This window comes from Maylandia zebra, linkage group LG13, assembly GCF_041146795.1.
Source record: "Maylandia zebra isolate NMK-2024a linkage group LG13, Mzebra_GT3a, whole genome shotgun sequence".
In the NCBI taxonomy this organism is placed as follows: Eukaryota; Metazoa; Chordata; class Actinopteri; order Cichliformes; family Cichlidae; genus Maylandia; species Maylandia zebra.
Genome location: NC_135179.1, coordinates 13,870,183 through 13,883,159, shown reverse-complemented (window position 1 = coordinate 13,883,159; position 12,977 = coordinate 13,870,183). Strand labels below are relative to the sequence as shown.

Sequence of the window (12,977 nt, the reverse complement as noted above, 5' to 3'; positions counted from 1 at the left end):
AACAGACCAAACCTGCCTGTGGGTACAAATAAAGTAACCTGAAGCTGAACCTGAATCTGAAGTTCATCCATAAAAATGTCTGAGCAGCGAGACTTCTCCCGGGCTCAACACAGAACAACAGCGACCCCCACAGGACGAATTTCTTTTAACATTTGGGGCTTCTGCGAGAGAAACCTTTTAGCTGTTGTCGGGCTTCCGTAGCGGAGTCCTTTGCCCTGCCTTTCCTTCCACGGTTACAGCATGGATCCTGTCTCCAACTTTATTTCGGTGTTTTAGTGTCACTTTGGCGCTATATTTGGATCGACAGCCGTCGCCTGGACACCGTAACATACCTGGACGTTATGTTCACAACCACCGGTTCTCGTGGCCTTTGTAAGTATCGTGAATTTGCCGTTAAAACCACAACGAGTCTCAACGGACTACTAGCTTAGCTACCTGACGTTAGCATTGCGCTGTCATTCATTTACTCTGAACGGTATCTATCAGTTAACGCTTCGGTTTGTTAATTAGAACCTTATGTTACACGTTTCCAAGTATTCAGTTTGTTCAGCTAAGGCCTCAAAGTTCAAATAAAGTGAATATTATGCTAACTTCGTAGTACTGAGGTGGCTGTGTGTCTATGTGTGCCCCGCCTCTGTATACAAATAAGCCCTTCCATCTTCACGACTCTTGGTAATATTTAAAGAATATTAGATAAATCGATGAACAAAGCGACGCTGTACATTGCTGTTAATTATACTGTGTGTGTGTGTGTGTCTTTGACAGACAAGGCTCCTCTGTCGAAAAGCCTTCTTCTGGTTCTAAATGGGCTAACTGTGATGCTCACCCTGCTGCCACAGTACCAAGACCTGTTTGTTTACCACCTCCAGGCTATCACACAGGAGCATCAGGTACGGCCCGGCATCTACAAGTGTGTTTGGGGGTGAAACATAGAGGGAACGCTAAAACCAACACCTAGTGCTATCTGATAGTTTACACCAGTGAAACAATAAGGATCCAGGACTAAAGACCCTGAACAAACACACCTTGTCTCGGAGGACAGACACCAGCTTTGTTGGTCTTTCTGAAGTTTTGCTTATAGACTGTCTGCTGAAGAAATCCATTTTGCCTGTTGAACTGCAGAATAAAGCGTGTGGAGTAAATTTCCTGTTCCAAGAATTTGCATGTATCCTGGCGATGCAGAAAATACATAAATGTTGTTTATGCTTGTCCTAATTTGTCACCATATTTGTTTTACACAGCTAATAGAACACAGGTTAAAACAGATTAAGTTTGTAGGTTATTTATCACAAAGAATAATCAGTCAACAAAGTTACTTTCTTACTTTTACTTTCTTAACTGAAAGTTAACAAAGAGATGTCCATGCTTCCTGCTTCAGGGGGTGGGACAGTGTTAAACCTGAATATACTGAGTAGCATGTAAGATCCCGAAGCAGAAAGCATGGGTTGACAAAGAAAGGTGATATACACTGTTGTCAAGCCTCCTTACACAAACCCTGGTTATGTTGCTCAGTAGTACACCATCAACCATGCAGAAGTGTGTGGTGTGACAGGAATTATCTTATCGTCATATGTAATGACCTGTTATCACGAAACTAAAATTCCCCATTTAGGTCACATGATTACATCTGAGTCTGAGCTTGGGGAGATGTTATTTGTGCTAAGAGAAGTTGCTAAATGGATTTTGAGTTTGTTTTTTGTTTTTAATAAAACCTTTGTTGGAATTTATGGTAAAATGTACTAGTATTTGGTTCAGAAATGTGAGATAGTATGCCAAATTTGGGACACATATGTATAATATGTGTAATATATACATAAAAGGCATTATTATACAGGGGTTTATTTGTTCTTCGTATGTTTTGGATGCAAGTGTCTGTGTATGACTCTTCCGTCCCTTCTGTTTTAGGTGTGGAGATTATTGTGTGCCAGGCTGGTGTGTCTCGATATCAAGGACTCATTCTGCAGCAGTTTGCTCATTTACAACTTTAGAATCTTTGAAAGGAGGTTTGGCACCAGGAAGTTTGCTGTAAGTATAAAAACTATTGATAGATAAAAACATTTAAGGAAGGAGTGTAACCAGAGATTTAGCTGAACCAGAGTGAAGAGTGGATGGTGCTGTATAAAGCGATTAAAAATTATTCCCCAAATTGGCTCAGGCGATTAGAGGATCATCAGGGGGTCCTTTTGTCCCTCTGTGGGGGGATACGCCCACTAGGTTTAAATCTGGGACTCCCCACCATTTGACCTTAGAACTGAAGAAGCTTCTCGGATGAGAGGTGAAACGTCTTCAAGCAACTTAAAGAAGTCCAGACGCTTTTCTTTGCAAGCTCCTTTGACTCTCCAAATTAGAATTATTTCATAGGTGTGATCATCAGTCAGAATCAGTATGAGTTTCATCTCAGTTTTGAATTCACCTTTTAGGGAAGAAAATGCATAACTTCCTCATTTAGGTGGCTTTGTGTTTGTGCAAATGTTTTTAGACTCATGGGCTGCATATAAAAGAGTGATTTAACATCTCTGTATGAACAGTAAAGATAAATTAGAAGTGCCTTAAACCTCTAGTCTTTGTAATGGCCACCAATAAAAAGAAGCCTGATTGTAGAAGTCTGTGGAAAAGTGAAACTCCCCAGCTGTGACTTTAGATAGAGACCAGGTTTATGGTCTCAGTCACTTTTAACTCATCTTATGTAATACAGTGTGAAGGGGTTTTTTTTCTTCTTCTTTTTTTTTATAGGTATGTACTGCTCTGATAATCTTATATGGTGCTCTTTTCTCCCTTTACCAGTCGTTTCTTTTTGGTACTTGGTGTCTTTCTGCATTGATGGATTTCTTGCTGGCAGAGGCTTTCCAGTTTCTGTTTTACTATGAGGTGGAAGAACTGCCTTCGGGACTGTAAGTAGACTTTATTATAACGCACGTGCAGCATCACTAAAATAAAAGTAGACTTTTTCAGTTTTATGGCCTGCGACAACAGTTTTCATGACATATTTTGTTTCATCATTCATGATGTATTAGATAATCAGTTTACAATCCACCTCCACAAAAGAGACAATGGCAGTTTTATTTACATACATGTAAACTTAACATAAAAGATCAAAATGCATAAAAATCAATATAAGTTCACAAGGGAGCCCAAACCTCAATCCTCTTGATTTTTCCCTCTCGCCTCCCACAGGCTTGCACCAGTCTTCTCTCTGTTTGTGCCTTTCTACCTGTCGATCCCCAGGATGCCAGTCACACAGGTACTGGGTCGCATCCACATCACCAACAAGTCCCTGGTCTACATAGTAGGCTTACAGGTAAATCCCTATGGACACGTGGAAGTCTGTTTCACTTTTAAGTTTGAATTCTTACTAATCTCTGTTTTATCATCCTGTTCTTTGTGATACAGCTGCTGACTTCCAGCCCTTTTATGTGGCTCCTTGCACTCAGTGGATTGGTGAGTAAATAAATTCTTCTTGTCTTTTGAATGTATATCTAGCATGTGTACCAGCATTTAAAACATAATAAGCTATTCATGACCAGGAGGGATAAATAATGGTGATCATCAAGGACTCTGTGTGCAGTATGAATCAAGGAAATCAAAATCAAAGGATATAAGCATTTCAGTATTAATCAAACAGTTGATTGATTGATTGATTGATTAAAAAATATATATAGTCGTGTGAGAAAAAAAGTCTGCCTACATTCAGTTCCAAGGTTTTAATGTAAGTCTATAATTTATAAGTAGTAACAGATGCTAATCTAAGTGTGAGCACCTCTATAAAGGCAGAAGGTTTGTCAGTGGAGCATTCAGGTGTCTGGCTGCACATCAATATGGGAAGGCAAATGCAAAACGATTTGAAGTCCATCATTCTCTAATGAAAGATTATTCACAAGTGGAAAAAATTTCATACAACAAATTCACCCAAGGTCACATGATACAATGCTCAGAAAAATGACAAAACACCCGAGAGCTAGATCTCAGGGCTTAATAACCATATTAAATGTTAAAGTTTATAACTGTACAGTTTAAAAAACTCAGAAAATATGGCTTCTTTGGAAGAGTTTGCTAACACATCTTTAAAAAAAAAAGGCACGGACTACTACAATTTAAGGTCCTGCATAGGCTCCATCTGTCTAAATTGAAGGTTTCAAGGATGTTTCCAGGGGCTGACTCAAGATGTGATCAATGTGGCCAGAATTCTGCCTCATTGTCACATATGTTTTGGACATGTCCTAATATCGCTACCTACTGGTCTAAAATATTTAAAACTCTGTCTGATATTTTTAAAAAACAACTCCCCCCCAGACCCAGTAATGGCACTATTTGGTGTAGCTACAGTTAAAAACTTAAATAATAAACAAATTCGTGCTCTGAGTTTTATAACATTGCTTGCAAGACGCCTTATACTTCTAAATTGGAAAAATAAAGCCCCCCCAACTCATTCTGCTTTATTAAGAGACACAATGTATCATTTACAGTTGGAAAAATTAAATTTTCATTAAGAGATAATGTTAAATAGTTCTACCTAATTTGGCAACCCTTTATAGATTACTTTAATAAGTAAAACTGGGAGGTATGGCCTCCTCCCATATCTGCTCCAAGATTATATATATGGGTCTACGCAGGTGTTGTTTTTTTTTCTTTTTTTTGGGGGGGGGGGGGGGGGGGGGGGGGGGGGGTTCGTTTGTTTTGGGGTTTGTTTTTTTTTTCCCTCTCTCCCTCCTTTGAATATACTTATTTAGGATAATAAATGTGTGTGTATAGACATAGATATGATTGTTTATATAATGGTAGTTATATTTTATGTAAAAAGGATGGGGAGAGGAAGGAAGGGAAGGGGGAAAAGAGGGGAGGGGAAGGGAAAAGGGGAAAAAAGAAAAAAAAAACTATGTCAATGTAAATGAGATATATACTTTGTTGCCTGATTTGAATAAAGAAAAAAAAAAGACATGTTAGCAGAGCTTGTGTTTGCAAAGTTGCATCTAAAACAAAGACTGCTGGAGCAATGTTCTGTGGACAGACAAGAGCAAAGTGGAGATGTTTGGCCATAATGCACAGTTCCACATTAAGCAAGTATCAAACACAGCATACACGTCTCATTCCAACTCTCAAATACAGTGGTAGAGGGGTGATGATTTGTTTTGTTGACCATCAAGTCTTCTGTATACCAAAGTATTCTAGAGTCAAGTGTGAAGCTATCTGTCCAACTGCTAAAACTTAGCTTAGCTAACTGTGTCAGGCAACAAGAGCGTGTTCCCAAAGTACAGCAATCACCAACAAATTGGCTGAAAAAGAAAAAAATCAAGGGGTCGCAATGGTCCAGTTAAAATCCAGACCTCAACTTAATTGAAATGCTGTGGCAGGATCTTGGAGAGAATACTCACAAACCTCGATGGACTGAAGAATCATTGTAAAGAAGAGCTTCCCAGAAATCCTCTGCAAGGAAGTGAGAGCCTGAGCTATTGAATCATGATATGGGATTTTTTTTTCAGACACTGGTTCTCCATTTTGGCTTAAGTTTTGTTAAATAAATAATGATTAGGTGTAATATGACACACGTTCTTCATCTCAGGCTGTATTATTATGATTTTCTTTATGCCTAAATCCTTGGAATAAAAAAAGGGGAGGTGACTGTCTTTTTCACATTACAGGGTTTTAAGATTTGGAAAGCTGATTAGACCAAGCAAAGCTTTTGAAGACATGATCATAGACTTTGACATCTTATCACTAAAGCAACTGAGGAAAATAAACAAAGGATTTATTGGAGAGGCACATTTTTTTTTTTTTTTTTTTTTTTTTTTTTAACTCGAGCTTTACTTACTGCCCTATACTAGTTTATATCTGTGGAAGCACTTAATATTGTTCCTTACTTTCTACTGTGTAATTTAATCTTTATTCAGTAAAGATTGCTATTTCTGTATTATGTCCACATGTGCTTTTATAAATATGCCTTTCAGATCTCAGGTGGACTATACCACTCCAGTGTCCTACGGTTACAGAAGATCCTGTTTGTCCCCATCTGGGTGTCTCGTATTGGACAATATATTCTGGAGCCAGTCTTTTCAAGTGAGTCCATCCTTTCGTAATAACAACAAACACAAATCCTGTCTAAATCCCTTTTACAAGGACGAGAGTTGCAGAGCCTGACGTGGGGTTGTTGTCTCTTTCTGCCTGACTTAATGATAATAATAATATACATACCTTTTAGGCATTTGACTAGTGCTGTGACACAGAGTGACTTAAAATGATAAGATGTACCGCTGTCACTGTTGGCTAATCTTTTTAACTGCTGGTTAAAAGGATTTTTACCTCTCAGCTATAAAAGGCTGATGGGATATTGTCGTCAGCTCACCAATCTATGAACTCATAGATTAAGTTTTATTAAATAATGTGTGAACAGATGGAGTTAAACCAAAAATGAGCTTTTTATGTTAATGTGCAGATTACTTTTACCTCTTAAAACATTTCCTCGATAGATTACTTACCTTTTTAATGTTCTGTTTTAAGTAGCTCGTCCTCTCTAATCCCTAATGTCCCGCTCACTGATTTTTAAGCCTTTTAGAGTGCTTATCAGCCTCAAAATAGTCAGTGCTTAACAATGTCAAATTCCCTAACTGAACTATTGTTCCCTGACTGAAGTGAAACATGATAATAGTAATCTAGTTTGTTCACCACTATATAGGATATGAGGTCCTGAAACCTCTTAGAAAAACTGAATTTGTGCTAAATGATCCTTCATAGCACTTATCCACTCGTGTACAGATATGTTATGATATTTTTAAGACGAATCTGTTGTTTATATCTGTGTTTGTCAAGGCTCCCAACCTACCAGCGAGACACCTCTGGGGATGGGTGCCACTCTTGACGTTCAGAGGCAGCAGAGGATGGAGCTGCTCGACCAACAGCTGCTACTGGCCGAGTACAACGAGGCCAGGACGAATGCCAGACAACAGCCACAGGTAGATGCACACAAAGACTTAAAACTGAACCTATGCATAGACCACCCAGTTTCTCAGATATTGATTTTGCTTCTAAGGCCACATGACAGTATGCGATACAGCAATGAAAGAAAGAGGGAAGCATGCTTACAGTTACGGTTGTAGTCAGACATTTAACCATGATCATTTAGGTAGGTAGTTGCACAAATTTGAAGTTATTAAAGTTCCTGTGTAGCGTCTGTAGGGTCCAGATATCAACTCATGCTACCAGTAGTGACACTGAACTTAGCCAAATGCAGAGCTAGTGAAAAAGAGTCAGAAAACATGAGAAGAGGAACATTTTTTAAGTCATTAAGGATGTATGCTATACAATCACTGAGCTATCAAAGTATCTGACAGATATCTGATATTGGTATTCAATTGGTTCTTGTCTAGATGGAAGTGATTAGTATTACAAAGTATTAGATACTGCTTTTGTCTGTGTATTTGTGCAGAGCGGGTTGCTACAGTGGACAAGGTTATTCCCTTCACTGAGACACAGAGGACAGAACCGCGTCCCGGTGCAGCCCCGTCCTCAGCCTCAAGCCCACCAATCCACACAGCCACCTTTTCTGGACAACTCCCCTGTAGCAGAAGAACAGGTAGACGTTTACTTCAGTGTTCCTGTATGTGTGTGTTTCTGTGCTTAAGTTTGAGCTGGTTTTATCTTGTGTCCTACAGGTTGCACGTTTAGTGGAAATGGGCTTTTCCAGGATCGATGCCCTCGAGGCGCTCAGAGCTTCAAATAATGACATTAATATGGCAACAAACTTCCTCTTGCAACACTGAGGGAAGCAGCTCAGTGAGGGGAAAGAGGTGACAGAAAGAGAAAGCAGGAACCAAAGCAGACGAGCGAAAAGCTAAGCAGAAAGCAAATAATTCAGAGTCGAAGAGAATAAATAAAGGAAAGGAGACGACAAAGAAAATTTGTACAGATTATATGAAGGCAGTGTCACTGCTCCCCTGAAGCAGTGTTAGGCTGCCCCAACAGGAGCTGAGCCTGATAGCAGGCTGATGAATGAAGTGTGAAGCACAGAGTGGATGTCATTTGCGTCATCGCTTGCTGATGGCTGTTGTAGTGTGAAACAGACGTCATTGCTCAAGGAAGGTGAGTCAGGCCTCTAACTTAACAAGATGCCTGAAAAAAAACTAAACAAAACACAAAAATCAAACAAGTCAAGAGCTTTTCTAAGAGTACATCTTAAAAATAACATTCTCCAGTCCATTGGTGGAAATAAAAGGTAGACTACTTCTTTCAAACAGAGTTGACAAATCAGCTGCCATCTCACAGGCCAACATATACAGTAGCTATGTAAAATACAGTTTGTATCCCAATGTTTTGTCCGGTGTATCCAGAGTTCTAGATGTTGATAATTGGTTAGAAGTGAAAAGGGAAAAAAGTGCAAGATTTTTGTGCACTAAATGATCAGCTGTGCTGCTGTCATTTTATTTTATTTTCATGCTGGCAAAATTAAAATAAATTAGTGGGGACTCTGGAGAAAAAACTACATGAACAATATAACCTACTAAACAATGATTTAACTACACAGGTTTTACTTTTTTACTTTGGCAGTGTTTCATGGAAGTAACAGATTGCAACCCTTTCCTGCTTGAGATGTTTTAACAAAGCAGTTAGCCTGACTGAGAGATACTTAAAGAGCCAAACTCTTGTGGGGTTGGCTGGTTTCGCCCATTTTAACTCTACAAGTACTGTACAGTGTTGTGGACAGACGGGCTGTTTGCTGGCTACATGGGCTATCTCAGGGTCCCTGAGGAGACTTTTCTGTTAATGACATAATCTCAATCACATGCGAGTGCACCTACACAGACACACAGAAGGCCTTCAAGGAGGTCATGTTTCATGCCCTTGACCATTTTTGTTTCTTTATTTCATGCTCTTGTATGCACAAACACATTGAAGGGTTATTTATTGTGTCTTAACTGAGTCTTCTTTTTTTTTTCTCGCTGCCAGCACATCTGTCTAATTCAAACTAAGTCTTAGAAGTCGGTTCATATTTATTATGCAATATCATGGCGAGAGGTTTAAGGCGACTATGTGTTGCATAGTCACTAATTTTGTGTATATAAATATACATGCAAGAGAAGTAATACTGCATCAGCAGTATATCGATTTCAAAGATGGATGCTAGTTTTATATTTTGTGCATAATAATATTGATAATATATGACCACTGAGAAGAGTCATTTGTGTTTGTATTTTTGGAGAGTGATTTAAAAATATATGGATGTGATGACAGAATTGTTGCATGGTCAACTTTTTGATGGACTGTAATGAATCATGTTTGGTCTGTCAAATAAATCAACTTGATGATGGAATTATGTGTTATGGTGATGAGTATTTACCTTTAAAAAATAAAAATAAAACAAGCCTGTGTTTAAAACGAGTCATAAGTTGACGAAACATTAATCCTAAAATGACATTTAAGTGTTTAGTTTGGTTTGTTGGAGTCATTAAACCATTTTTAACCCATATAACCCACATTATAACAATTTAATCTATGTAACAATTGTCGCACCATTCTCTGTAATCCCTAGACATGATTGTGTGGAATGATCCCAGTGGCTCAGTTGTTTCTAAAATAGAGTGAAATTGAAACTGAAACTGTATGCCACATTCATCAGGCTTTTCTGAACATGTCTATGTCCCTAAAAGGCCGATTACATATTTCCATCAATGAGTAGCTGAACAGGTGGACAAAGTGGCCAGAAAGCATACATTATGCATTTATTGTGGGCTTAACAGTGGATTGCTATTAGGTAATAATGCTACTTTTTAACACATGATGGCAGCCTTTTGCCAAGATGATACATGGGCTCAGTTATCTGCTAAAAAAAACAAAACCTCGTATTTATTTTCACTGTTTTGAGTTTGTAATTTCACTTCCTCTTGAGGTATCAGTTTATTTTTTTTAGTAGCACAAAAAGCAAAAGGAACAAAAGAGAATTAAGGGAGGCATGCATGAGTGGTTTGCAAAATATAAGCCATTATACATTACAAGCTAAAGCAGAAATAATGTGATTTATAAAGATCAAAATTCAGGGTTAAGATTTCTATCCTTTTGTGCATATTAGAGCAACTGTGCTGTAACTGTACATAGCTTTTATTTTTTTTTAATGAAGATCAATATATATCACTTAGCTAGATGCTCAATAGGAAACCCCCAAAGTGACTGCAGCAGATATTACTTAAAATCATTCAACTGCAATCTAACAATACGCGATTCAAAAACGTTTATTCTTTTTTAAAGGTGGTCATAATTGCTGTTATTGATTTTTGTTTTAATGTACCTCCCCATGATAAGCTTCATTTGATCACTAGATGGAGACATCGAGTCAGACCCGTGGTGTTGTTATTGCCAGTTAGTTCTCTGCCACACCCACCCGCTCCCATTAAGTAGACAGCTCCAGCAGACAGGCTCGCTCCAGGGTGACTGAATATCAATGCAGAGAAAATATGCACGTCTTCACACCAAAGAGTTTTAAAATCACACAGTTCATCAACTAATAACTAAAATAAATAAATAAAAATAAAGGACAGATTATACTTTGGGCCACCTAAATTTCTCACCACACGTTTATTGGACTTGAAATCCCATCAGAAATATTGTAGAGATGCCATTTAAAAAAACCACAAAACAAAACAAAAAACCCGAAAGACCTCCTGAGCTCACAGTGACACAGTTTTATTCAGCCTCAGCTGATATATAAACCAGTCAAGCGGTGCGACTTTTAATGGCTCCTGAATTGAAAAGCTGCTTAAACCTCAGTGATTGAGATCTCTTTGTGCTACTGAGGTTTAATTAAAGACAATGATTAATAAGAAACAAAACTTCACGGACAACCAGCCTCATTATGGAGATCCTTTTGTGAAATGCCCATTTAATGCACAACATTAATCACGCATTGTTTATAATCTGGAGTTTTGGGAGATTTTTTTTTTTTTTTGCTTTGATCTCATATGTTTATATTAAAAACCCCGCTTTTAGCCAGGAAGATCAGCAGCAATAGTAACAGAAAGATGACGTAGATCATAGCTACATTCAGGGGGTTTCTCCTTGTCTGGCAGGAAAACCACTACCATTTATAGTACAGCTGACTGTGACCTTGAAGCATCAGCAGTTGTGTGGGGATATTTGTCATTTCAGTTAAGCTGCCTGTGACTCTGTTAAACAATGCCTACTCTATTGTACATCATGATATACTTTAACTTTATGATAGGCTGTAATAGGAGCAGAGTCAGCTGTGTCCTTGTGTTACTGCAACTGCAGCTGCAAGTTTTAGTTGGTTATTGGTGCAGATTAGCTTTTCAGGTAAATTGCAATAAGCATTGGGATACAGACATAGAGTTAAATGCATTGATTGCCTTGTTAGAGTTGAATGAGAACATTGATACCACTCTTTACTCTGTTGGTTTAGTAGCTAAAACAAAGAAAGACTGAAAGTGCTGCCACCTCCACTGAGTAAATAAAAACAATGATGTTTGAAGATGACATTGTGACTTAAAATGAGAGTATGGAGCAGGTGGAAGAGACCCTGGAAATGTGGAGGTATGCTCTGGAGAGAAAAGGAATGAAAGTCTGTTGAAGCAAAACAGAATACAGTTTTATGTGTGAATGAGAGGGAATGGTAAATGGCCTGTATTTATATAGCGCCTTACTAGTCCCTAAGGACCCCAAAGCGCTTTACATATCCAGTCATCCACCCATTCACACACACATTCACACACTGGCGATAGCAAGCTACATTGTAGCCACAGCCACCCTGGGGCGCACTGACAGAGGCGAGGCTGCCGGACACTGGCGCCACCGGGCCCTCTGACCACCACCAGTAGGCAACGGGTGAAGTGTCTTGCCCAAGGACACAACGACCGAGACTGTCCAAGCCGGGGCTCGAACCAGCAACCTTCCGATTACAAGGCGAACTCCCAACTCTTGAGCCACGATCGCCCGACACAGGGAGAAAGGTGTATCATTGAAACTGCAAGGGGTAGAGGTAGTGAAGTTAGATGAGTTTAAATACCGGGGGCAAACCATTTAAAGCAATGGACAGTGTTAGAGAGAGGTGAAAGGCAGGGTGGAGTGGGTGGAGATGAGTGCCAGGGGTGATTTGTGACAGAAGGATGGCAGCAAGAATTAAAGCAAAGGTTCACAAGATGGTAGTGAGACCTGCTAGGATGTATGATTTGGAGACGATGGCATTAACAAAGAAACAGGAGGCCATGCTGGAGGTGGCAGAGTTGATTTTCAGTGTGATCAACCAGAATGGACGGGATTAGAAATAAGTATAGAGGGATGGCCAGGTTAAGTTGTTCAAAAATGAAGTTAGTAAGATTGTTTGTTTTGCAGAGGAAGGATAGTAGATATACTGGGGAAAGGATTTTGACTATGGAGCTGCCAGACAGGAAGAGGAAGACCACAGACAATATTCATGGGTGTAGTGAACAGTATTGGTCAAGTTACTTGAAAAAAGTAATCAGTAACTAATTACTGATTACTTCCCCCAAAAAGTAATCCCGTTACTTTACTGATTACTTATTTTCAAAAGTAATTAATTACTTAGTTACTTAGTTACTTTTTAAAAACACGATTTACAACCTGAAGAGGTGATAAAGCGATAGAGCTTTCAGCCCAATTCTACTTTTTCTGCATAATCCATCATACAAAATGTAATCAAATGGAAAAGTCTCTTTTTAAAACTTGTTTTATCAGTTTTAATCTTTTAACTTTATGCATCAAGCAAAAATTTAATTATATGCAACATTCTCTGACTTGAATAAATTAGTTTAACATTTAAACCTATTTTCTACACATTCCAGCACATAAAATAAAATATTTTTTGTGTTTACACTCACTCTTTCAAATAGATGCAAGTAAAACACAGCAGAAAATAAATAAAGTCAAAGACTAAGCGGTCCTTTTGCTCTATTTTCACCTGTAAAGCAGGACTGCGGTAGGCGGAGGTTTACCTTGGTGCAGGTGTGCCGCGGTCAGTTGCG

General features: G+C 38.7%; 1 protein-coding gene across 2 annotated transcripts; it reads left to right on the top strand.

The window, feature by feature from the left end:
- The first annotated feature begins 157 nt into the window (after window positions 1-157).
- ubac2 (UBA domain containing 2) lies at window positions 158-9,366 on the top strand. Of its 2 annotated transcripts, none has more exons than XM_004551488.3 (10): window positions 158-372; window positions 766-890; window positions 1,906-2,025; window positions 2,785-2,891; window positions 3,175-3,298; window positions 3,391-3,438; window positions 5,943-6,051; window positions 6,802-6,944; window positions 7,418-7,564; window positions 7,644-9,366. In XM_004551488.3, exons 1-10 carry the CDS (start codon window positions 342-344, stop codon window positions 7,749-7,751), a joined length of 1,062 nt encoding a protein of 353 aa, XP_004551545.1. In that variant the 5' UTR covers window positions 158-341; the 3' UTR covers window positions 7,752-9,366. The 2 variants fall into 2 exon arrangements, with proteins under 2 accessions (XP_004551545.1, XP_004551546.1); XM_004551489.3 differs by lacking the exon at window positions 158-372 and adding an exon at window positions 408-672.
- The last annotated feature ends 3,611 nt before the right edge of the window (window positions 9,367-12,977 follow it).